The sequence below is a fragment of the Orbicella faveolata genome, unplaced genomic scaffold (genome assembly GCF_042242905.1).
Source record: "Orbicella faveolata isolate gen_17 unplaced genomic scaffold, um_ofav_v1 contig_26, whole genome shotgun sequence".
NCBI classification, from domain to species: Eukaryota; Metazoa; Cnidaria; class Anthozoa; order Scleractinia; family Merulinidae; genus Orbicella; species Orbicella faveolata.
The window spans coordinates 13,305,093-13,332,252 of NW_028301554.1; the positions used below are offsets into that span (position 1 = coordinate 13,305,093).

The following is a 27,160-nucleotide window of genomic DNA, read 5'->3' on the forward strand; positions in this document are numbered from 1 at the left end:
GCTTTCAGTGTTTTGGGTACGGGGGTACCCAAAACACGGGGATACCCAAATCACTGTGACACCGGCCTATTCATTCAGTCACGCTAGCAGGATCTGTACCCTAGAGTCGACTGTGACACTTCTTCACCAAGGTAAGACTGTTTTGATTAAGCACGTAACAAACTAACGGACACGTCCTCATTCAAAATTGGCACGAAATTAAGCAGCAAAATGTTTCGCACTTTAAAGTGTTCAGTTTGAGAGCCGACAGAACAGAATTGAATGGATTGTACGCACGAACGTGTTTTGAATTCCTGTGGGGAAAGTTTTGCACATTATGACGACATTATTTTGACCATAATAGTGAAGCAAAATAATCGAGCATTATGCCGGAATAATAGTGACAAAAACTGGCTGATGGTCTGGGCCTTGGACAAGCTGAGAGAAACCTGTTCTCAACATGAAAGAGACAGAAGAGAGTTTCCAAATTGGGCTTCAGCATGCAAGGAGTTTCATTACTAGAATAATTACGTAATAGTCAAGCCGGAGCAATGGTGGATTACCTTAGGCGTTGCTCAGGCTTCATTATAGTACCAAGCGTTAAGGGAAAATATTACCTTTTTGATGTAAACATACTGGAGAATAATAGTGACATAGTTTGCGCATAACATGGAGAATTTTTGAGCAGCGAGCATTAACATAACAGTGAAAACTTGGGGTATAATGTGTAAAACCTAGCCTGCAGTGCAGGCGTCTTATTGGGGCGAGTTAGCGTTACAACCTTGCGACCGCCTTTTTAGACCGCCATGTTAGACCGCCATGTTAGACGGTGGGGGATGGGGGAGGGGAAAAATGAGAAGACGCCTGCCCGAAAAACACCTCCTGATTAGTTGCGCTTCACTGCATTTCCGGAAATGAGCGGGTAACCAATCAAAATGAGGTTTTCTCGACACAGGAAGTCTCACAAGGGTACACACCACGAGAAGTTTGTGCCAAGCCGCAGGATGTCTTGCATTCTCGCAGAGGTACGTGTTGCGCTAGCGACTTCAGACGTACAGAGTATTTCAGAAATACCGGCAACTGATGAGATCCACATGGAGGATCGAAACCATGGTCTTGCCTGAACTAAGCCGAACAATGGCATATAAAACACGCAAACAGTTAACGGGACTTGCGCGTAAACAGCTACACTTGAATCATGTGGTGCCAGAACAACCAAAGGAGGAATAAACCTATACATCGAGCAAGAGAAACATAAGCTCGATCAGATAGCTGCAAGAAACATAAGAATGTCTCTAGACAAACGTATAGCTTTCTCAAAGTAAAGCTACAGCGTCTCCGAAGGAAATCGTACGAGAACAAATATGATATCCGTGATAAGGATCTACCTACTGTGCTTGTAAACAGTTCTAGTCACAGCCGGGCCCGGTGTCACAATATAGAATGCAAGTAAGCAACATGTTCACGGTAAATTTCATATTTTGTCCCTCAAAAGCAAATTCATGGAGACTTAAAAGCATATCTTGCAATAGAAATGAGCCTAAACAATGCATAAACACATGGCAAATTACAGAGGTGTCAAACTCAACGAGTCGACATGCAGATAACAGCGCAAACCATGCAGACCTTTGACTTATAAAAATTTGACATAGCACGATCTAACGGCTCAACTCCGCTTAAAATTCCTCCTTATTACACAACATGAAGTGCCCTTCATGAACACGAGTGAAGCGACAAGAAAGGTCGAGTGACCGAACAGAGAACGGCAAATGTGCAAATGTCACGAACCGTAGAAGTCGTGTAGGCTAGTCAACCCCATTTTACGTAAATATTAAGCTTTTCCCAAAGCCAGTGGGTAGCACTGCCAACAGATCTTTTCCGGATACTAGTGTGGAAATTGCGTCTTTTTGCTCCGTTCGTAATTCGCGAGACATTCCAAGTTCACATAAACGCTTGAGAGATTCCTCGAGAGCGGAATCGAAACCAACAACATCACTTTCGACAGAGTTTGTCATGTTTCTTACCGAAACTGACTGGCAGACAATTGACAGGCAGGGTCAAGCCGCACCAATCAGAAACTCCGTTCGTGGGCGAACGGAGTTTCCTAAAAGAACAACGACCTCGGGCAGGCGAGATTTTCTTCGCTCCACCCCTCCCCTATCCTTCCTCTTGCCTATCATTCACCCCCTTGGTAAAACTTTCTTTCTCTCCCCAGTCTTCCACTGCATGAAAAATTCAAGATGGCGGCTAAACTTTTTACGATGTGAGCGCTTGCTCGAAAAAATCTCGCCTGCTCTGCAGGCTAAGGGGAGGGATGAGTGTCCCATTCGTCATGAATTTCTTGACCTGTCGCCTTGTATCGCTTTGTAATGTAAGCTCCGGGCCCCCCCGGGTGTAAGCTCACGTAATTACAAAAATTAAGGCCCCAAAATTATTTCGTGATTTAAACCACTTGCATGGTACACTTATGGTAAACGTTGCATGGCTTTTGTTTTTGGATTTGTCACACGGCATGATTGCAGAATGTGTTTCCATGCAAGAGGCTAACCAATGCTCGTCAAGCCTTGTCATCAAAGATTGTATTTCCGTTCGATCAGTGTGATATTTTGTAACTTAACCGTTACGATGTCAAGAGTTAAAACGAAATGTTTTTCCATTTTTTTTTTTTTTCAAATAGTCGCCCTACCTTTTCAGGCCCACATTGCAAATGTTAAACGCGCCAGCGGCCTTTTTCAGAACCAAGAAAACATAATCACTCTCTAAAATTACATTTCTAGATAGTGTGTGACCGGGGAGGGGGCCCGGGAGGGGGTTTCTTGACCCATGTTTGGGTATAGGAGTGATATGGTTTAGGACGAGAGATGAAGATCATGAAGTCCCTATGTGACACAGTGACTTCAACTCTTGTCATCACGATACCCAACACAAAGAAACAAGACCGATGTATATGTAATAGGACTACAAGCTGTCCAATTTGGAAATAATTGGATGAGAAAAATTCTGAGGACTGCCAAATTAGACTCGGCCGTATACCTATTAATTATATAGCATTCAAACAGATGAACAACGCAAATATCAAGCCTCAAGCTTTCTCACTTCGCTTCGCACAGCACGCCACAGGTCAAACGCTTTAACCCAGGTTTTTGTGCTTCTTTAAGTGTTCTTGTTCTGATTACTCTTCCTCATCTCGAGTAAATCAGTAGCATCTATCTCTGGAAACCCAGCTGAAGACTCCATTTGAAAGTTTGAGACGTCAAAAAGGTGGAGAGAAAAGTCGAGAAATTCCGCCATTATCAAAACATGATAAAACTTAGCGAGCTACAGTCGCTCGCTGACGTTTGATGGCAGGATGATAGCTGCAACCTGATTGGACAATACTCGGTTCTTTTATTTATCTTGACATTTGATTGGTTGATGGAAGTATTCAGATTTTCTTAAATTGGACAGTTTGTTCAAAGCTAAACTAAACGTTCGAGCAAAAACTATCCAATTTATTTTAAATTTGGACAGTTGGCAAAAATTACTAAAAAATAGATCTGTTGGCACTACTGGATTTCGATCCAGCTATATAATTAGAGCTATTACCTCATTACCCTATTAGCCTATAACTTTCGATTGAAAATTTTGATCTTTGTATAGAAAGGCAAGAGGAACGCACTTATACATTAGTTGGGCTTATATCCGGGGGCTTATATCCGGAATAATATCTCTGTTAGCGAATAGAAGGACTTATATTCGGGGGGGGGGGGCTTATAACCGGGGGGCTTTTACGTGGGATTTTACGGTACCCTGTTTAGGACAAGTTTTGACTCTGACTAGGACTGATGGTTGTAAAATTGTACATCCCGTTCAGGACAGTCAGGCCAAAAACCATACCCTGCGGCAGAGGCACGTTCCTATATTGGCCAAATAAGGGAGTCCCCCCCCCCCTCCCCCCCGATGTTGCTACTTGTCCATCTCGGCTCAGATTTCCGGCAACTCATGCACCTGGGAAAACACCTTGGTTAACCTGGCTGCAGGGCATGAATAGTAGAGCAACCGGAATGTAAACCAAGGCGGGATAGTGGATTGTGTTTTGCTAAGCTCTCATGCGCTGCAACACGAGAGGCGAAGCTGGGAGAGGAGTCTGTGAGCGAATCAAGCTGCTGATGGATACTAGCTTGTCCGATCTCTCGCGGCTTTGCTGCTCTTGCCGCAGCGCACGAGAGCACGCTCGCAGGCTACCAAAACATCTGTATTTATGCAAGTCTCTAAGCAAATCGTCTAATCGTTCGATTACTAAACCTAAACTGCTGCGTATGCCATCATAGGCAAGCCGGTACATAGCAAGAAGGTACCGTAAGGTAGTTCTCACCACAGGCAGCCCAAGCTCAAGCTGGGAGCGATTATAATCTTGCATAATAGCGGTCACGGCAAAATTAAATGACTTAAACGAATATTTACAATCGGTTTTAGGAGATAAAAATAAAAGAAAACTCTTAATAGAAATGCTTTATCTCACTTTCACTGTGTATTGCCTTTTTTCTGTTCACTTTGTCTGCTGATTTGGAGCGACTTCAGCGAGTTATCGCTTCCTAGGGCCCAGTTCAAACGTTGAACTTCACATAAGCCAAACTAAATTGCAACTTGATTTCAGTCGAACCAAACGATCTTAACTCGAATTTAGATTGACCAATCGGACGAACCCAGTTGAGGCAAATGTCGAACTTATCATGAACTTAAATTGTTCAGTTTAGTTCGTCTCAAGTGAAGTTCGACGTTTGACCTGGGCCTAAGTTTTTCCACTGCGGAGAGAATTCGAAAGACTTGCGATCGTAAATACCTGGTAAATATTAATGTTAGGTTTTCTATGCTTACGAATTGAAATATCGGCAAATTCCCTCCTCATGAAACACTTCTGCATTTCAATTTCAATAAGTCGGAACAAATCCTCACGCTTTCACGACAACAGCGAAGCGTAGTATCCTTCTGCTTTAAAATTCTTTTGTTACTATTGGGCTATTTTTCTTAAATAGTTAGAGAGTGATTCTTTTGGGAAGAGATTGGGAAGACACGGGCGAGGACCTTTCCGAGAAGGGGTTTTCGAGTTTCGTCCCAACCCCTTGTAGTCTATACCGCCATTTTGCAGTCGCGTTCATGGATAAAAATTTGTCGGGCCATTTAACAGTCTAGGCTTTTTCAGTGGTAATAGCGTGGAAACGCAACGAAGGTGAGCCTGACCCTGCCATTCTGTGAATAGACCCTTGAGATAGTAGAGTGCGACCGTTACTAAAGTGTTCAGCTGTAAGGATTAACTTAACGTTGTTGATGTATTTATAATAGATGGCAGACGACAAGAAAGAGGAGCCTAAGATGCCACTGATTCATGGGATGCCCTGGTTCCCTGAAACAACACAGGAAATGGTCGACACATTTCCGCGGCTGTTAGCTAGACAAAATGACATTTTTGTTGCCACATATCCAAAAGCTGGTAGGTATAATATTAAAGTCCCGGCAACCCCGCGTTAATTTTACGCACGAGCGGCGAAAAAACAGCGAATGAGTGTTCCTGTGGGCGCGAGAGCTCACTTGTTCGTGTCTTGTCATATCACTTCGCTCGCCGACTCGAGTCTGACCAGGAGCCATAATCGGGGATGGAGACCGTAAGCGCGCGCCATTTCTAGTATTGGAGCTGTCCCCATGATATGGGACAATTTTTCTATTTTTAGAACAAATTGCGCCATCACCTGCAGCACGCGCGCGTACCTGCTGCGAGGATTTTTGCGGATGTAGCGCGGGGAAATGGCGTCCGAAATTCCCGAAATGTTTGATGCTTTTGGCCCACAACTCAATACTTTCCTGTCTGTTGGAATTTTGCTTCAGTGTTTTCGTCGTAAGCTGCTCCAGTTTGAGTGAAGTAAGACAGTATCAAATTTAGTTATGTGCCGCTTTATATCACTGACCAAGTTGTGTTCCGCAGCTTCTTTTACAAGGGCTCCACATTACTCCACTCTAAGTTTCACATATGTTGAAGATTAACAGCTTTTCCAAAACACAGCAAAACACTAGTTGTATATATTTGGATATGGCAGCGTTTCAGGACTTCAAAGTTTCCCTCCTCTTGCCACACGCTTGCGAGAATTTCACCAGAGTTTATCTCGACCGAACAGTAAAAGAAAATAATTTCAAGTTTGAGTTTCGCCTGAATTGTAAGCAGCGCTTGATGTTTTATCAAGGCCCAATAAGAGACAATAAAGTTTATGTGTGTAGATGTTGCTCAGTTGTAGGTGCGCGCGGATCCCAAGACTTACGGTCTCCGTCCCCGATTATGGCTCCTGGTCTGACGCAAACGTGAGGTCACTAGACATTCTACTAGTAAGGGCGGGCCTCTGTCTACGAGTCCTATTTCCTTTCTAAACATTTCGTGTGCATATGAGAAGGCGGCGTATTTCCATGTAAATTAGCTTCTATTCTATTTCGCTTCGCTCAGCCGAATAGAAAACATTTCTATTATAAGTAGAGGATACAAGTAATACAACAAATAGTGGAGGGAGCCGCCAGCAATAATCGAGTTTATTTGCAAGAATCTGAGACACGCTGAATACAGGTTACAAGCCAGAGAATATAAGAAAATGTCACACGCTAATTTGAACGACGATATAAACAATAAGGAAAAAACAGCTTTGAGTAAACTGGTCGGCGTCAAGTGGAGTTCTATTCATTGCGCTAGTCTACTAAAGCAAAGAAGTAACGCAACATTCCGTAAGAAGACAGATTGTTGGAAGGCTGGGTAACGCTATCCACCGGATAAATCGTATTTTCAAAACAAACCACGCCATCCGCTGGATAGTGATTTATCCAGTGGATAGTGTTATCCATCTTAGCTTTCGAACAACTCGGGCCTGTTCTATAGACAGTGTACAACTATTTCAAAACCTTGCAAGACAAAAGACGGATACTAATACATACTCTCTCTTGTTCTTGTGCAGGAACGACATGGACCCAAGAAATGGTTTGGCAGATTATCCATAATGGAAATATTGATTATCGTCGATTGGACGTACGAATACCATGGTTAGACGGAATGCTTCATCCAATGCCCCATAACCCTTATTACGCATCAAGTCCTTTGATGATCGAGAGGTTGTTTGAAAGCTTTCCAGCACCGCGTTTGTTCAAGTTTCACCTTCCATATGACCTGCTTCCTAAGCCGCGTGACCAGGCTACCAAGCCACGTTATATTTATGTCATGCGCAATCCCAAAGATACAGCTGTGTCATTCTATCATCATTACGAGGTTATGCCTGCTTCACCACACCGCTCCTGGGACGAGTACTTTGAGTTATTCATCAAAGGAGAAGGTATTTTGTCCGTATTATGAGAAGCAATGCCGTTATCGCTCTCTCTCTCTCTCTCTCTCTCTCTCTCTCTCTCTCTCTCTCTCTCTCTCTCTCTCTCTCTCTTCTTCTTCTTCTTCTTCTTCTTCTTCTTCTACGTCCGTGGAGCGACAAAAAGATCGTGTAAACGATGTCGATCTTTTGAGGGAAGGACGTGTTCTGAGATGTTTCGCATCCCCTGAGTAGCTTTACATATACTGAGTTAGCCCAACACTCGGACTTAACACTAAGCTCGATTTCCGCCGCTTTCTCACGTCCGGCCTTTGAGTTCGGCAGGGGGAAAACGCGGGCTCGTTTTCCGAACAGTGGCTGGAAATCGAGCGTAACTCAACATGTGATCGTGTTTTTCCTGCTCTTAAATTCTGCCAGTTAACATCGCCAGGAGCAAGCAAATCCCAAAGGCATCGGACCAAATCGGTGATGTAATAAACAGATACTATACAACGAAATAACCGTAGTAACTGTTGGAGAGAAAGAGCAATTAACTTCAAGACGAACTTTTGCCCCGCACTCTCCGTGTTCTGCTGAAATTGTGCAGTGCCAACTAATGAGTCCATAGGCATACGAACGGGGGCGCGAGGAGGCTGCAGCCCCCCAATTTCAGAACTTAAGAAATTTTTCCGGTAAAACGCTCATGATTCGGACAACTGCACTTGAGAGAAAACATTCTGAAAGGTTTCAAGCCAAACACACTCAAAGTCAAACGATACGAGGAATCGCTTTCCGTTTTTGAAAAGCCAGACATCGGTTGAGCTTAAATGTATATCATGGAAATCTACAATAAGGATATTATTCCATTTACAATTTCCCATCAACAAAACAATGACAAAAGAATCAAAGTGAACGAAGACCAAGACTTTTTTGTAATGGCTCTGAAAAGAGCCGTTCCAAAATTTGTCTTGACGTTTTTGTATTATGGAAAAATTAACTTTTTCTTTTCTAGATATGGAGTAGGCTGTCAATCTAGGTCATAGAGTATGCGAGGTGTCAAAATAACCATCTGTGGAATTATAACAGTTTCATTAGACGTGAGAATTGCAATTTGGGGGCGTTTGACGAATGATTTTCATCAAGATATGTTCCAGATAGCCTTCTTTTGCCATCTGTGTACAACATAATTAATGGGTTGATATTTATATGTGAGTGGATTGGAGAAAGCTTACTCATGTATTGATTTCACAAGTGCACTAAGTTGCAGCCATGTTGTAGCAGCCATGGATAAATGCTGTATTATTTTTTTTGTTTTCGATTTGTTTATAGTTTTCTACGGCTCGTGGTTTGATCACGTGTTAAGCTGGTGGAAACACAAGGATGATCCAAACGTGTTGTTTTTAAAGTACGAGGAAATGAAGAAGGTGAGAGAAACACGACTAACAAATTGTTTTCAAGCATGTTTGTAATCATGATATCTGTCAGTGCGGTTGAGAGAAGTAAGGTCGAAACGACCAGGAAAACAACGGCGCCGAACAGCAGGAGAGAACGTGAGGAGTCCCCGAGAGGAGACTGAGTCTCACGAAGTCAGTTTCAAACGGCTACATTGATGCTGCTTCCTGATTGGGCAAGAAAAATCCTTTGGCGCCCTACAGTCCGTTTCGTGTGTCAAATATGGAACCAATACAAAAGAAAGTCGTTCGTTGCTCGAGCAGGAGAGTTTCGGTTCCAGTTTATTTTCCGGCGAAAGGAATAAAAAAAATATGATATCCAAACGAAAACCCTAAGAAATAGACTTTGGGTGAATCGCAGGTAAATGTAATACTAGTATGATTGAAATGAGTGCTACTTCAGGTTGTTTTGCGCGCGAAAAGAAAAACATTTTAACATTTGGTGGGGAGAAAGTTGCTGCAGCGCGCGTAGTTGCCAGGCCGCTCAGCATGGAAAGTTTCTGTTACAAACAACGATGTTTCCAAGAAAAAAACCGACATCATCCCATCATAGCGGGAAATTGCATAACAAAGCACACTAGTAATACAACCCCTGCAGTCGATCCACAGTCTAAATGTTTCGACGATTTACCTAAAACATTCAGTATAATATTCGTTTTTCATACTGTAAAACGGCAAGCTTTCATCGAAACTGACTTCCCTTTCCAAGCAAAATCTTGACTATAAAAGCGAGCAAATATCGCAAACGAGCTTGTTTTTATCTTGTTCCGCTCGACTTAAGTTGCGGAAGTAACGTGAGGAACGGGAAACATGAGTAACGCATGCGTAAAGAGAAGAGCTTTTACTTAATGCCAAACAGGAGTACGGACCGTTAGAAATCTTCCAATGTGACAGTTACTGCGCATACTCCATAAATTCTTGCCTCAATCACCCCAATGAGCTTTGCCCTTTACTCAGGATGACGTTGTTTGCAGAGAACCTTTTCACATATTCGATGAAGCTATTAATACGAACAAAACGTGTTACTTCCTAAAGAAACTATTGGGGTGTGTCTTCAGGTAAAAGAAATTCTAAGCTGTTTAAAATTGAGGTCCTCAGAAATGAAATTCCCTGTACTCTGAGGCCAAGTCAGTGTGTTATAATGTGTCATTTCTTTTAAATTTAGGGTTTCGGCCGAACTCCCCCTCCCCTCCCCAACCCAGCTAGGTCCACCCTAACTTGTGTTATCTAAATCAAGTATCACATTGCACGGGAGGTTGTCTTTCATTTTAGATTGCTAGAAAAGCAGCGTATACCTTGCTTTTTTTTCCTTTTTACGTTGCAGGATTCTCCTGGTGCCATTCAAAAAATTGCCAATTTTATTGGAAAAGAACTTCCTCCAGAAATAGTGGAACGCATTGTAAACCAAACATCTTTCAACGCCATGAAAAAAGACGAAAAGGTTAATTACTCATGGATTAATGGGATTAAGGGCGACTTCATTCGCAAAGGTGAAGTAGGAGACTGGAAAAACTACTTTACTGAAGAACAAAACAAGCGGCTTGATTCTTTGTATGCGGAGAAAATGGCCGGCTCTGGACTAGAATTTGAATTTTGAGCCTCGGGGGTCAGTTATTCCTACATATAAGCGTTAGTGAAAGAGGATGAAGAGTAAGAGAGGTAACCCCCCCCCCCCCTTTGGCCCTCTCTGAGGTAATCTCACTAAGTTATCTTTAGATCACTCCCAGCTTCAGAAGTTCTAGGAGGATCTAGAAACAGCCGGTCCTGTGAGGCGGTTTTTGCTCAGGTGTACCGACCAAGCGGATTACACGAAAAGAAAACATCCACGTAACGGGCGTGGTAACATTATCCGCGGGAGAACTGGATACCATACCTAAAAATAACTTTATAAGGATAAAATATGAGAATAAGGTCTATGTGGGGGATTAACTTTCTAACTCTTCTTTTTCTCTTGGCTATGGGTTATGACGGAAAAACTTCTGTATCAATATATTTTCTGCATCCATTCCTAATTACTTAAATATCATTGGCATCCTGCACAAAGAATTTAATCGCCCCCTCATAGGCAATTGGTCCTTACAGTTGCTGTTAACGGGAATCAAACGTGTTCACGGGGAACCCCCCTCCCAAAAGCTACCTATCACCCCTAGCATTTTGTTGAGTATTCATTCCCAACTCAATTTGCGCACTAGCTTTGATGCCTCCTGCTTAGTGTCATTTTTTGGGGGATGCATCGGAGAAGTCACCTTCTTGTTAGTTCCCCACGTTCATTTGATGCCTTCAAACATCCACTGCATTCAGATTTTCATTTTCATCTCTGGGGAGCCTTGCTTGCTATAAGGTGGAGCAAAACCATACAATTTAGGGAACGGATAGTACACCTCCCCTAACCTGCTGTCCCGGAGTCCCCTCTTTGCCCAGTTGCTGCTGTCAAAAGGGCTTTGGACTTTACAGGTCAGTCGCCCCCTACTTCCCAGGCTTTTGCTTTCCTTAGTTCTCCAGATTTTACGCCCAAACCCCTTACCTACCCCATGTTGCTCCGCAAACTGCGCTGTAACCTTCAATTGCTTGGCCTGTCAGCCAAAGATTATGCCGCCCATTCTTTTCATAGGGGTGAGGTCTCCTTTGCTTTCCAAACCGGCGTTCCTATTGAACTCATTAAGATGTTTGGGGCCTGGCATTCTGATGCTGTGCTTCTTTACCTTACGGTACCCCTTTACATTAGATTACTTAAGCAATAGACCACACGTTTTTATGGTTTATAGGCTGATAAACCACTGCGGCTCGTGATTTACGAATTCTTCGGGTGCTCTTCCAACATCCCAAGTGGTTTATCATGCCTCTAAACCATAGAAACTTGTTGTGTATTGCTTTTATATAATAATTTAGAAGACACGCGAAATTTCCATGAGTTTACTGGCACAATAGACCAGAGCTGATTGACCAATCAGAGCGCGCGCATTCATTTAATTATTATATAAAATCAGTTAATGTAATGGCTAACTCCCTTCTACATACCACTCACAATATCCCATCAACACTGTCTGGGTTTGGAGTGTAATTAGGTTTATTTTGTTTTGATTGATCTCTACTTATTGATGTTCAAATTTAGGCATTTATATATATATATATATATATATATATATATATATATATATATATATATATATATATATATATATATATATCACATTGTTGTGAGGCTGTCTTAGTCCCAACCTTGCTTGCAGTCATGTTGTGTAATTTAGAGCCTACTCATGGGTGACTGTTTTTCACCAATGTACGGGATTGAGAAGCGCTGGTTACACAGCCAGCAGAAAGCAAGAAAGAATGGCTCGAAGTTTTGTTTATTTCAAATTGCCTCCGGGTTATACAAAAAGAAATTGGCTGTTCTCTTTAGAGCCAGTTTCTGAACCGTTTGCCCAAGTCCTATCTCGGTTCCCTGCTCAGTTTCGTTTGACGACAGAACAGTGGCAAGATTTCTGTCTGCCTGCCCTGTCAGTCCATTTTGAACCCTTGCTCAGTTGTCGATTTTCTCATCCCAGATTGTTTTGCTTTCGTTCCAGTTCCAGTCGTTTTGAAGCAGTTTTCTCCCAAAACTCCACGAAACTCACCCAATTGCGAAAGCCGTGCAACGGATTTCGACTTGTTTCTTGTCCAAACTGGTCGACGAAGACGGATAAGAAAACGAGTAAGGGCCTGTTTACAAGTAGAGAGGGCTACCCTAGCGAGCGGGTTACCCTAACAAGCGGGTTACCCTAGCACTCACACATTTCCTCTTTTTTTCTTCGTCGTGTTTACAAGGCAGTTAGGGTTACCCGGGTAGGCGGGTTACCCGATCTGCATACTAGGGTTACCCTGGCAGGCGGGCTAACTTTTTCCCCTGTAGACACTCCAGGTAGGTTAACCCGCCTACTCGGGTTAACTTTCTACTTGTTTCCAGACCTTTTGTGTGGAACCGCGCATTAAGTTGTCCTAGGTTGTAGGGTTACCCTACCTGTGAAATTTTGCTTGTAAACCCGGGCCGGCTATCTTTTGCCCTCCAGCTAGGGTTAACCCGCTTGCTAGGGTAGCCCTCCCTCCTTGTGCTCGCAGGCCTTAAATTTGATCGAGTTTGCCGTCAAAAACCTGCCCGTCCTGACGAGAAATCCGTCTCGACCAATAGCTTCACTCTCCTCAGGCTCCGCACCGCCGGTAAGACCCCGTGGACTGGGTTTGATTCATTCAGTCACGCAAGACCCCAGAATCGACTGTGACACTTCTTCACCAAGGTAAGACTCTCGTTTAAGCATGAAACAAACGAAAGGACACGTCCTCCTTCAATATCTGGCACGAAATCTAGCAAATTAAGAACAAAATATTTCACACTATGAAGTGTTCAGTTTGAGAGCCGACAGAACAGAATGAATTATCCACACGAACGCGTTTTGAATTCCTGTTTTCAGTTGGTTGTTTCTTGGGTTTTGTTTTTCTCTTAGGTCTTTCATTTTAAGTCGTTCAAGTCGAATTAATTAGTAGAAAAGATTTCCATTCAACCCCGTACATAATGATCCGCCGTTTGAAGACACGATAATCGATGCAGCGGTCACGCTTTCCGAAGTGCACGAATCTTAATGTATACAAAAATCTTAATGTATCTGCAGATCTTCATTGTATGCCCGGATCTTGATGAATGTGCACAAATCTTAATGTACATACACGAATTTTAATGTTCCTGTACATTTACAATGCTTGATTAGTATTTAAGCTGACGAATCTTGATGAATATACACGAATCTTGATGTATATACAGTGGAACCTGGATTTAACGAACCTCTATTTAACGAAGTCCTCGATATAACGAACGATATTCTATGTCCCGGTCAAAGTTACAGTAAAATGTATGGAATAGAACCTCGATATAACGAATTCTTCGATGTAACGAACATAATCCGGAGGCCCAAACGTTAAATCTACCTCGATACAACGAATTAAAATGTTTCCTTGTTTACCTAGAATTTTTTCTGTATAACCTCTATGTTGCAACATTTTTAAATCGCTACTCTGAAAGTGTCATTCTTTTGTAAACAAAAGCTGTGGGTCTGCTCAAGAGTGAAAATAATTGATACTGAAAGCCACCATGCTTAATGAATTGCATCTCAAAACGCGGCACTTCTGGGTGACGAAAATTGCATTGAATTGCGTGACAGAAGTCACCTGTGTTACAAATCAATCATTAACTATGGCCTCGATATAACGAACATTTTGGTCGTTTCCCCTCAAATTCGTTATATCGATATAACGAACCCTCGACAAATTTGGCCGGTCCCCAGCGACTTCGTTAAATCGAGGTTCCACTGTATGCAAATCTTGATGTATATATCACTGCATTGTCATATAAATAATGATCTTGTTGTTTTGTCCCTTTTTTACAACCATAGCAGTCATTTACAGATTAGTATTTATGACGAGGTCACATAAACTTTGACTTGTTGATTGCTCAAAAAATTGATGGGAACATGAAACAGACGAATTTTACAGGGGAGGGAGAGTGTCCCATTCGTCATGAATTTTTTGACCTGTCACCTTGCATAGTTTTTGTAATGTAAGCTTTCCTAATTACGAAAACTAAGGCCCCATAATTATTTCATGATTTATACCACTTGCATGGTAAACTTATTTTAAACGTTGCATGACTTTTGTTTCTGGATTTGCCATACGGTGTGATTGCAGCTTTCGAAAGATTGCACGATTGCTGAAAATAGATTACATCACCAGAGACCCCCCACATGACTCGGACAAGAATTACAGCGCGGTAGAAGATTTTAAATGAGTGCGTTATATTCTAGAAAAGAAAATCGGGCGAAAAAGGAAAGACCGGTGGCGCGGGTTTTTCATAAGCTTAGAGAATGTTAGAAAGCGAACACTTTTGCCGTAGGTAATGTAAAACGGTGTCAAGGTGTCCAGAAAAGAGCCTAAAAAAATTGCGTGAGGAGTTGCACAAAGTCGCAGTGAGTCCAGTGAGTCTAGTCTGACCAAAGGTGGCCCAAGCTTGCAAATGAGCTTCCCTTGTACGTACATACATTAGCTCTCAGGTTACGCTCGCAGCAATCGAAATATAAGGATTTTTATGGGATTCTTCAGCCTAAAAACTACGAAGAAATATAAATAAAATTAAACCTACCTCGCTTCAAGTGTGTGTTTCCTTGTTTCTCGTGAGGCTTCTAGGCCGATTTATGGTCATTTAGGTGTTTTTAGCTTCACTACTTTTCAGATAGACTTTCAGAAAAGTCCTTCGTCTTGTTTATTCATGACCTCTTACGACTTTGTCGCTCGCTCGCTCGCTTGCTCGCGACCTCTGAACGACCGCTTCGCGGCTTAAAACCTCGTAACACACTGACTTGAAGCGAGGTGGGTTTATTGTTATTCAAACTCTTTCGTATTTTTTAGGTTTGAGAATATAACCGTTTTTCCCATACAATTACCATGCAACTCTTTTTTCATGGTCAACATGGGTAGCTGCATGGATCGCGGGCGCGTGTGCCCTACGACGAAAAACGACGACGACGTCGCGCAACATGGCGACCATACTCCAGCTAATAAGTCAACCAAGTCATGCAGCCTTGGTTTATAGCATCATTGATATTGGACTTCCATGTTATGGTCAATTGACATCTGTCAAATCAAGGTATCGGCTGACCAGTATCACATGACCATATCGCGAGCTCAGGCTTTGAGCTCATCGAGGTCACGTGTTTTTTCGAAGTCGACCGCTGACCAGTTACTGGTTTTCGATTGGATCGCAGGTTCAAGGCAGATTAATTTAATGTAATCAGGAAGTGCGCTTTTAGGCTTGGCTAAATCTATGTATTAGAAATGTCATTCTCACTTTCACAGTGTATTGCCTTTCTTGGTGTTCACTTTTTCTGCTGATTTGGAGCGATTTATATGTTATTTGCCCGCTGGGAGGCCCGTATAGTGAAAAGCTGTGACCGAGGTCTTAAAAATGCTGCCCTTGGTCGCACAGGCCTGGGGTAGCATTTTTAAGTGCGAGGTCACAGTTTTTCACTAAACGGACCGACCCTAAGCCGGCAAATAACATGTTGGTTTGTTCACGCAAATTTGTCATTGAATTGGCTTGAGTGCCGTCTACCAACGATTTGTAAAAAAATCTTCGCAGCGAGCGAGTAAGTCAGTAACTCATGAAGACTATAATAACAGCCTTGAGATAGTCCTTTGCGACCGTCTAGCGTTCTGCGGTAAGGATTAGCTTACAGTTGTTGATGCATTTATGATAGATGGCAGACGAGAAGAAAGAGGAGCCTAAGATGCCACTGATTCATGGGATGCCCTGGTTTCCTGGAACAACGCATGAAATGGTCGACACATTTCCACAGCTGTTAGCTAGACAAAATGACATTTTTGTTGCCACATATGCAAAAGCTGGTAAGTATAATAACAACATGCCAGCAGCCCCGGGTTAATTTTCATCCCACTGTGAGTGTGTAGGTATACAAATAGAAGGTCACGAAAAAATTCACCTGGTCCAGACATGTTAATGTATCTCCTCTGATAAAGGTCCCCTTAAAAGGTTGAGACCGTTTATACGCAAAGATACAGCTACATCGCTATATAGAGCTATTATCGAACCATATTTCGATTACTATTGTCTTGTGTGGGACGGTCTTAAAAACGAGTTAGCCGACAAATTACAAAAACTACGAAATCGCGCCATTTAGGGTTATCACCAAGTCTGATTACTATTCTAGCGCTACCGCCCTACGCTAGGATGGGATAATTCCTATATCAGAAAGAAAAAGCAAAAATTGAAATTAATGTTTAAAACTATGAATGATCAGTCTCCGGAGTACCTGAAAGGCCTATTTAAACCCTTCAAACACGGACTGACTATTGTTTTGAAAACAAATAAGCTCTGCCAAGGTCCCGTACCGATTGCCGTCGTTTCTGCTACAGTGGGACACACTGGTGGAGTAGCCTTCCATCATTCTCGTCCCCAGAGCCCACGATCCTTCTGGCCTGCGGCAGGGATCGAGAGCTCTGGGCTGGTCCAGCACCGGAAGTCCGCGATTCACGGACTTCCCGTCAAATCTGGTAAATCTGATTGGCTGAGAATACGAAACGAATGTTCTGCACATGCTCAGAAAATCGGGTCGGGCCAGAGCTCTCGATCCCTGCCGCAGGCCAGAAGGATCGTGGGCTCTGGGGACGAGAATGAGCCTTCAATCTAACGTCAGAGCCACTAGATCTTTTATTAACTTTAAAGATGAGATTAATCACCTAATGTCCTTGCACTTTCGCCGCTCAGTACCTCTTGATTTGGCTTCATTTATTTGAAGGGAAAGCAAGACATGACTAGAGTGCTATTCATTGCGCTAGTCTGCTAAAGTAAAGAAGCTTATTCGAAGGTTGGATAACGCTATCCACTGGATAAATCGCTATACAGTGGACAAGTGTTTTCAAAGCAACCACTCTATCCGCTGGATAGTGATTGATCTAGTGGATAGCGTCATCCACCTTAGCTTTCGAACAACTAGGGTTGTTCTATAGACAGTGTCGACAGTGTACAACTACTCCAAACCCTTGCAAGACAAAAGACGGATACATTGTACTAATACACACTATGTCATGTTCTTGTGTAGGAACAACATGGATCCAAGAAATGGTTTGGCAGATTATCCATAATGGAAATATTGATTATCGTCGATTGGACGTACGAATGCCATGGTTAGACGGAATGCTTCATCCAATGCCCCATAACCCTTATTATGCATCAAGTCCTTTGATGATCGAGAGGTTGTTTGAAAGCTTTCCAGCACCACGTGTGTTCAAGACTCATCTCCCATATGACCTGGTTCCTAAGCCGCGTGACCAGGCTACCAAGCCACGTTACATTTGTGTCATGCGCAATCCCAAAGATACAGCTGTGTCATTTTATCATCATTACCAGCTTCTCTCTAGAACAACACACACCTCCTGGGACGAATACTTTGAATTATTCATCAAAGGAGAAGGTATTTTGTCCGTATGATAGAAGCAATGCTGTTGTATCTCTCTGTTCCTCTTCTGCGCCCGTGGAGCGATAAAAAAGATCATGTGAACGAGATTTTTTAAGGCAGGGACACCTGAGGTGTTCTGAGATGTTTCGCATCCCCTGAGTAGCTTACATTTACTGAGTTAGCCCAACACTCGGACTAAACACTAGGTTCGATTTCCGCCGCTCTCCCACGTCCAGTCCTTGAGTTCGGCGGGGACGAGAACATCGGAGCAAATCGGCGATCTAATAAACAGATACTATTCAACGCAATAACGGTAATAACTGTTTGAGAAAAAGAGCAGTTAACTTCACGTCGAACTTTTGCTCAAACTTGGATGAAAATGTTGTCCACAGCCCCAGCCAGGCACTTTGCATCTCGCCTCCTAACCATAAGCCCCGCGCTCCCCGTGTTCTGCTGAAATGCAGCAGTGCCAACTGATCAGTCCATAGGCGTACGGGCTAGGGAAGCTGCAGTCCCCCAGTTTCAGAACTTGAGAAATATTTCAGGCAAAACGCTCATGATTCGGACAACTGCACTTGAGAGAAAACATTCCAAAAAGTTTCAAGCCAAAACACATGTACACTATAAAGGATCGTTTTCTGTTTTTGAAAAGCTACATATTGGTTGAGCTTAAAATGTATATCGTGGAAATCCGCGATTAGGATATTATTCCATTCCCAGTTTCCCATTAATAAAACAAGGACTTAAGAATCAAAGTGAACGAAGACCAAGACTTTTTTAACAGTTTCATTGGAAGTGAGAATTACGTTTTTGTGCCAGAGGGTCAGCGCCTCTCCCCTCCCCTCCTCTATTTCGAAGGTGCCTGTACGCCTATGTTGATGCTGCCAAAATACAAGTACAACCACAGGGAGCCCTCACATCCGTTTAGAGTATGAATAAAAGATTAACCTATCTTTGTCGCGCGTATTTTGTGTTTTGTGGCGGCCATTTTGAATTTTAAATACGCGTGCGGTCTGCTAGTGCGAAGTCTGGAACCGAAATTATTTCGGTTCCAGACCTCGCGCTAGCAGACCGCACGCGTATTAAAAGTTCAAAATGGCCGCCACAAAACACAAAATACGCGCGACAAAGATAGGTTAATCTTTTATTCATATTCTAAACGAATGTGAGGGCTCCCTGTGTACAACTACGAAGACGATGTTTGGCAAATGATTTTCAGAGGTAAAAGATATGTCCCTGGTAGCTTTCGTTTGCCATCTGTGAACGGCATAATTAAGGGGTTGATTTCTACTGCCCTATATTTATGTGTCAGTAGATTGAAGTGAGCTTATTCTTGTACTGATTTGACAAGTGCACTAAGTTGCAGCCATCGATAAATGCTTTATTTTTTCGATTTTTTTCATAGTCTTCTACGGCTCGTGGTTTGATCACGTGTTAAGCTGGTGGAAACACAAGGATAATCCAAACGTGTTGTTGTTAAAGTACGAGGAAATGAAAACGGTGAGAGTAACACGACTAACAAATTGTTGTCAAGTAATATATCAAACACGAAAGTTAACAAATTTACGTCAGTTTTTCATGCGCCTGTGATGTCATTGATCATGAATTTCGTCATAACATTGTCAAAGTAGCTGTGTATCAGCTTGGCTGTCTGACCTGCAGTGAGTGAAAAACCTGGTCGTTTTCTGGAAATTTTCTGTTGCAAACAACGATGTTTCCAAGAAAAAAAGCTGTCATCATCCCATCATGGCGGGGAATGGCATTAACTCGCAGATACCTCAAAGCACACTAGTAATACAACCCCAGCAGTGGATCCACAGTCTAAATTTTTCGACGATTTACCTAAGATATTCCGTATGATATTCGTTTTTCATGCCCTGGTGGGATTCCCAACTCAAGTTTTTTTTGCTTTAGATGGTCGCAATGCGACTAGTGTCGAAGTACCTGTGTTATCTAAATCAAGTCAGGACCACATTTTATTATATCTCTCAGTTAGTTCGCGCGCTGTGATTGGGCAATTTAGCGGGCCGTACTGTCCTGTACGGCCCGCTAAAATTTAAAGTTGGTTTTGTTGCCAAACTGTTTCGTGATTTATTGATAAGTGTTCTTAACTTTTATAGCAAGTGAAAGTTTAAAACTTTCTTATACTCTAAATTATGTAATTGAGCGTGCTAACGACTTAAAAACAGTTTCAAACTGACTCGTTTTGCTTTCGAGGTGCGTCAGAAATTTGAAGCCTTTCCGAGTCCGCGTGAATAGAAATCGTTTCCGAACCCGTCAGGCACACAGTAGAGATATAATAAATATCTTACTAACCTCGTCTTCTGGGTCCGTACTGTATGATACGGATCCTCGTTTTTTCCCCTTCGATTTATGACCCGCGCGCTTCGCGCTTGGGCCGTAAATCGAAGGGGAAAAAACTCGGTCCGTAACTTACAGTACGGACCTCGAACTCGGTTAGTAAGAGGTATGCACGGGAGGCTGTGTTCAGTATAGATTGCTAGAGATGCAGCGTATACCTTGCTTTGTTTTTTTCTTTTTACGTTGCAGGATTCCCCTGCTGCCATTCAAAAGATTGCCAAGTTTACTGGAAAAGAACTTCCTCCAGAGATAGTGGAACGCATTGTAAACCAAACATCTTTCAACGCCATGAAAAAAGACGAAAAGGTTAATTACTCATGGATTAATGGGATTAAGGGCGACTTTATTCGCAAAGGCGAAGTGGGAGACTGGAAAAACTACTTTACTGAAGAACAAAACAAGCGGCTTGATTCTTTGTACGCGGAGAAAATGGCCTGCTCTGGACTAGAATTTGAATTTGAATTCCGGGTTGGCCGGGAGTCAGGTATTCCTACATGTAAGCTTTAGTAAGAGAGGATGAAGACCAAGAGAGGTAACCCCCCCCCCCCCCCCCCCCGCCCGAGACGTTATTTCTAAGGTAATCCTTGTCCAGTCATCTTTAGATCACTCCCAGCTTCAGAATTCCTAGGAGGATCTAGAAACAGACGGTCCCGTGGGGCGGGTTTTTCTCAGGTGTACCGACCAAGCGGCTTACACGAAAAGAAAACGTCCACGCAACGCGCGTGGTGACGTTATCCGCGGGAGAACTGGATACCTTACCTTAAAAATAACTTGATAAGGATAAAATATGAGCATAAGGCCTAAGCATGAGATTAACTTTCTAACTTTTCATTATCTCTTGGTTATGGGGTATGAAGGAAAAACTCCCGTATCATTATATTTTCTGCATGTTATTAAAATCTAGCTTACTTCCATATTCGGAACCCCTTCAGAGTCCTTTGTTAGACAATTCCTCGAGCTAAAACGTAATTTCTTTTTGACCAAAACTTAAGTGAGGTGGACATCTGACTCTCTCTCTCTCTCTCTCTCTCTCTCTCTCTCTCTCTCTCTCTCTCTCTCTCTCTCTCTCTCTCTCTCTCTCTCTCTCTCTCTCTCAATTTATTTCTCTCTGAGAATTCCTTAGTTAGGCTACAATACCAATCACAATTTTTTGCAAAAGTACAGTCAAAATGTTAATGCTCATTTAAGATTACGTTATCTGTCTATCTTCGAACAACTGAAACTATACTTAGTTATACCCAACCATATTTTTTGTTTTACCCTCTCTTGCTAATTTACTTGAATATGTCATGAACTGTTAGAAATATGAGCAGGATATACAGCAAGAGGGAATTGGTCATTGTTTGCTAATCAGTTGTAAGGTCCATTGACGAACTGAATTAAACACGTTAAATTAAACCGTTTTATTGTAAACAAAAGTGATCCTGATTTTGTAAACCTGCAAATTCTGTCAATAATTTGCCTTAAATCTACCTTTCTGCCCGTTCGTCACTACACAGAAGAGTTTTGATAAAAGATTCAGAAACTTAGTTGCAGAAAGGCAACCCAACCTGACTTCCGACGACAAGTGCAAGTTAAAACAACAGAAATACAAATTACAAAACCGTGGTATCATTCTACCTTAAGGAAAATAAACGATGATGATGACGACGATAATGATAAACGGTTTTTTTTTTTAAAAAAAATCTTTTTCTGGTTTTAGCAATAAAAACAATAATATAACTCCGGAAATTTTACAAATCAATGTTCAAAATTTATAAAATTATCGAGATACAGTGTTTCAGTTAAAGTTCAATAACTAGGGCATCTCTCACCGGTTTGGGTTACCTGTTCGAATAACAACAAAGGCACAAAGAAATATTAAAAAACGAAAGCATAAAATTACATGACTTTTAAGTAAGTCGACAGCAACTGGCAACATAAGATCTCTCCTGCATCTAATTTACTCACTCTCACCCGTCATCCCCACCCCCTCCAAATTGTCTACTATGCCATTTTAGCTGCAATTTGATTTGGATTAATTATGTTAAGAATCCCTCAGCAATGCATGCGACATCGAGATAGCAAATGGAGCAAAAAAAATAAATAAATAAAAAGGGTGGTTTCAAATTAAGAAATCAATACGGAGTTCAGCACAGTCGCTTTTATTTTCATATCTGACCCCAAACCCAGTTAAAGAGAACCTTTCAGTATATGTGTTGTAGGACTGTACAAAAATGGCGCTACTTGGCACTGCCTACCTGAAAAAACAATTCTAAAAGGTACACTGAAAAAAGTGTAGCACCGCAGTTTAATTTTTACGTACTAACCTGGTGGTTGCCGCAGTCTGGGCTCCCATGGAGGTCTCGTTTCGATGCTCATGAGACTCGGGATACTAGTTGCGATAGAGTCAGCCACACGTCGTCTGTTGCCAGTGTTTCTTAAGAACCTGATGTCATTGGAAGGCACTGGTGGTGAGGTCTGGATACTCATGAGGCTGGGAATGACCGCAGGCCTGACATCAGAGCTCATCAGCGGTCTACCAGGAACACTTCCAGGAACACTGAATGTGTTTTCGTAAGTTCTCGACGCAATAATATTACTAGGAATGGAATATGCAGTAGGCGTGTAAAAGCTATTGTTAACAAAGTCACTGTTCGAACTGGGAACTGGTGGTGTGGTCTGAATACTCATGAGACTTGGAATGGCTGGAGGCCTTACATCACAGCTCATTAGCGGTCTAGGTGGAACACTTTGAGGTACGCAGCATGTGTTTCCGTAAGTTTTCGACGTACTGCTGGGCATGGAATATCCAGTTGGTGTTGGATATCTGCTGCCAAAGCTAACGTTTGAACTGGGCACTGGTGGTGTGGTCTGAATACTCATGAGGCTGGGAATGGCTGATGGCCTGACATCACAACTCATCCGCGGTCTAGCGGGAACACTTCCAGGTACGCAGCATGTGTTTCCGTAAGTTTGCGACGCACTGCTAGGCATGGAATATCCAGTTGGTGTTGGAAACTTGGTGTCAAAGGTAACGTTAGAACTAGGAATTGGTGGTGTGGTGTGAATACTCATGAGACTTGGAATGGCTGCAGGCCTGACATCACAACTCATCCGTGGTCTAGTAGGAACACTTCCAGGAATGCCGAATGTGTTTCCGTAAGTTTTCGACGCACTGCTAGACAAGGAATATCCAGTTGGCGTTGGTACCTTGGTGTCAAAGGTAAAGTTAGAACTGGAAACTGGTGGTGTGGTCTGAATACTCATAAGACTTGGAATGGCTGTAGGCCTGACATCACAGCTCATTAGCGGTCCAACAGTAACACTTCCAGGAACGCTGAATGTGTTTCCGTAAGTTTTCGACGCACTGCTAGGCATGAAATATCCAGTTGGCGTTGGAAACCTGATGTCAAAATTAACGTCAGAACTGGGAACTGGTGGTGTGGTCGGAATATTCGTGAGAGTCGGAATGGCTGGAGGTCTGACATCACAGCTCATCAGTGGTCCAGTAGGAACACATCCAGGTATGCAGGAAACATTTCCGTAAGTTCCTGACGTACTGAAAATACTAGCCGGTATGTAACATCCAGTAGGCGCTGGAAACATGGTATCAAAGTCAACGTTAGAGCTGGGCCCTGGTGGTGTGGTCTGAATACTCACGTCACTTGAAAGGGCTGGAGGCCTAACATCACAGCTCATTAATGGTCTAATAGCAGCACTGACGGGCCCGTAGAGTGATGTTATCGACTGTCTAACTGTGCTAGGTCTCGGGCTTTCGTTAAACATAGGAAACATGGTGTCATCAATGGTGGGTTCTATTGGTCTGGTGTGACACTCCGAAGGCCCTGAAGGCATGGTACAGGGTGGGCTTGACACGTGGGACCGTGGGGCCTCATCCATCGTTTCCATAGTAGGCCTGGAAACACAGCTGGTTTCAACGTTCAGCCTGCTGTCAAAAATGCTCCCCCTCAGTTTTGTCTGGCAATAGACAGCCGAGGAGGAATTGGACTGGCCGCCGAATGGTAAGATAGAACTTTCCTGGCCAAGAAAAGTCGATGAGGAACATTCCTGGTCAGGGAAGAGGGAAAAATTATATGTCTGGGCGATAAAAGGGGACAAAGACTTTTTCTGCTCGGCAGAACGTTTCTGGTCGGCACACGAAGAAGGAAATCTCTGGTCGGAAAAAAAAGTCCGGCAGGCAGACGAGGAAGTAGATCTCTGTTCTGCAGATAAAGAAGGAGATCTCTGTTCGGCAGATAGTGAAAGAGATGTCTGGTCAGCAAATAAGGAAAAACATGTCTGGTTAGCAAATAAGGAAAAACATGTCTGACTGGCAGACGAGGAAGTAGATCTCTGGTCTGCTGATAAAGAAAGAGATCTCAGTTCGGCAGATAGTGAAACAGATGTCTGGTCAGCAAATAAGGAAAAACATGTCTGACTGGCAGACGAGGAAGTAGATCTCTGGTCTGCAGATAAAGAAGGAGATCTCTGCTCGGCAGATAGTGAAAGAGATTTCTGGTCAGCTAATGAGGAAGGAAATCTCTGGTTGGCACAAGACAAAGGATATGTCTGGTTGGCAGAAGATAAAGTTGAAGTCTGGTCAGCATATGACGAAGAAGATGTCTGGGCAAAAAATGGAGAAGTAAACCTCTGGTCGGTAGCAGATGAAAGAAATGTCTGGTCAGAAGATGAGGAAGGAAATCTCTGGTTGGCACATGGCGGAGGATAGGTCTGGGTGGCAGATGATGAAGCTGACGTCTGATCAGCAGACGACGAAGGAGATGTCTGGTCAAAAGATGGAGAGGGAGACCTCTGGTCGGCAGCGTGTGAAAGAGGTGTCTGATCGGCAGATGGCGAAGGAAATGTCTGCTCAACAAACGGCAAAGGAGATTTCTGGTCAGTAGATGGCGAAGTAGATGTCTCGTCCGCAGATGAGGAAGCAGATGTCTGGCCAACAGATGACGAAGCAGATGTCTGGTCAACAGATGGTGAAAGAGTCTGGTCAGCAGATGAAGAAGTAGATGTCTGTTCGGCAATCGCTGAAGAACATTTCTGAGAAAAAAGAAGCAATTGGCTTCAGAATTAGGTTGTCCGCCTGCAGGCAACTCGTCGACAGATGAGTAAGAGGAAACTGTCTGATCAGGAGATGGCGAAAAGACAACATTTCTGTGGCGCGGTAGCAGAGGAAATACTGGTTTCAGAATTAGATTCTCTACCTGTTATCGCGCCAAAGAACTGTTCCGCTTCGCCATCTTCTGAAAGGCGGAGGCTTAAAGCTAGAGGCAGGACAATTCTGGGAAAACAAAGCAAGACTGAAAACTTTTCAAATGCACGATGTTATTTTCGCAGGAGGAAAATTTTTTTGTAGTCCGAAGACAATTCGGGAAAAGCTTTTTATCAACCCTTGTGTCGTATTGCTCTTATCCTGGTCCTGGTTGTACTAAGGTGGGATAAGTCTATTCGCTGGATAAATCACTATCCAATATAGCGTAGTTTGTTTTGTCAATGTTAGTGTTTACCACCCTTTAAAAAAGCGGAACTTGGCCAAACCATGTAGATCGTAAAATAAATAATCCGATTTAATGCAAAGGTTGTTTTTTTTTGAAGGGAAGAAGAACGCTATTATTTGCTGTGTTTGTTTAATTATCTGACCATATAATTTCCTCCCTCTCTTATTAATTTTTTGGTTGGAAAGTCATTCATGATAGACAGAATTCAACTTTTCACAGTCTCCCGTACTTATTTTGAGCTATTTGTGCTTGTCGAATGCCCCTCTTTATTAATACCCTCCTGTTCTTTTACACCCCCAGAAAAGAATGTCAGCAAAGCCGACAGGAGGCGGCGTGGCCGCGTGGTTAGCGTGTCGGACTCGTAATCCAGCGGTTCCGGCTTCTAGTCCCGATCGGCCCACTACCTGGATTTGTTTTACGGTAGCCCCGAGTTCAAATTCTCGGCCTCACTTGCAAATAGCCAACTTGTTTGCCTCCGGCCAGTTGGGATCCTTAACAATGTTATGTTCAATTTGAATTATTCGTTTCAGTTGTTTGCTCGGCCTTGCTAGCCTTTGTGCTATAAACACTGCCCTGGGTAAATAAAGTTTGTATATTTTTACTATATACATTACACTCTGTTCATGTAGATAACAATGAACTCTAGTCTTTACGGTCGGTATTACGATGTTTGCAAATAATGGTTAGGTTTCTTCATTTGCGTGTTTAAAACACGAGCTAGATTCGAGGTTCGCAAATTTTTAAAGCTAAAAGTGAGATCAATCTTTCGCCAATACGAGTGAAATAGCCAGAAGCGTGCCCAGAGCGCAAACGGGTAGAACAAATCGAAACGACTCTCGCAACCTCATTGGTTTTTCTCGGTTGTCCTTACCCGGTTTCTCGCCCTCTGTCAGGAGAATTCTTCCCGGCTAGCATAGCGTGCTAGCGCCAAACAATTTTGAACAAGTGAGGCTGCATATTTTTAAAATAGGTACCCGATGTGCACATGTGTCTATCCGTTAAAATTGGACTTTAAAATGAGTATGGAAAAAGCAATTTTTCCGTGCATCCTGACAAAGTCAGCAATTCCTTCTAGTTCCTTTCCTGCGCCAAAAATTCTGTCTGATCTTTACAACCCTCGGAGTGAATGTTCATGGGAATGAATTTTCACAAAGCTAGTTTCTCTGGACTTCATGCCCAACACGAAAAGTTATCAGATCTTTACCAGCAGTACGAGGAATTTTTTGACGATATGAGCCAACCTTTTCGTGACCTAACTTTAGCAGCCACACTCAACAAGTTGTCCGAAGTCTCAAATGATTCGTCGCAGAAATATTAGACAAACCGCCACTGCACATCACAGAACAAAAGAACAGAAAAAAGTTTCCTTTTTTTGGGTACAACTACTATGCTTAGTAACATCAAAGAACTTTTACGGTTTCTCCTGCATAGTGTCTTCGCCGCAAGCGCGGGTTGGCCACAAAAATAAAACCCTCAGTTACAAAAACTAATATGAGTTTACTGGTTTTTCACCGTTGGGGCGAGTGAGTGGAGAAACATGCAGTGGGATTAACGGTTTTATAATTCTCAAAATG

At 42.8% G+C, this 27,160-nt stretch overlaps 2 protein-coding genes and 1 pseudogene across 3 annotated transcripts; all 3 read left to right on the forward strand.

Moving 5' to 3' along the window:
• Positions 1-14,687, forward strand: LOC110063224 (sulfotransferase 1C2A-like). 2 transcript variants are annotated; one of them, XM_089296349.1, is made up of 6 exons: positions 1-131; positions 5,302-5,449; positions 6,948-7,319; positions 8,616-8,710; positions 10,062-10,227; positions 12,304-14,687. In XM_089296349.1, the coding sequence occupies exons 2-6, from the start codon at positions 5,302-5,304 to the stop codon at positions 12,480-12,482; spliced, it is 960 nt and encodes a 319-aa protein (XP_089152475.1). In that variant the 5' UTR covers positions 1-131; the 3' UTR covers positions 12,483-14,687. The 2 variants fall into 2 exon arrangements, with proteins under 2 accessions (XP_089152475.1, XP_089152476.1); XM_089296350.1 differs by lacking the exon at positions 12,304-14,687 and having other exon boundaries at positions 10,062-10,574.
• Positions 10,706-11,874, forward strand: LOC110063225 (uncharacterized; annotated as a pseudogene).
• LOC149108216 (sulfotransferase 1C2-like) lies at positions 12,832-26,192 on the forward strand. Its single transcript, XM_089296351.1, has 6 exons — positions 12,832-13,008; positions 16,015-16,162; positions 17,377-17,748; positions 19,139-19,233; positions 20,284-20,400; positions 25,887-26,192. The coding sequence occupies exons 2-6, from the start codon at positions 16,015-16,017 to the stop codon at positions 26,100-26,102; spliced, it is 948 nt and encodes a 315-aa protein (XP_089152477.1). The 5' UTR covers positions 12,832-13,008; the 3' UTR covers positions 26,103-26,192.
• Positions 26,193-27,160: the final 968 nt, after the last annotated feature.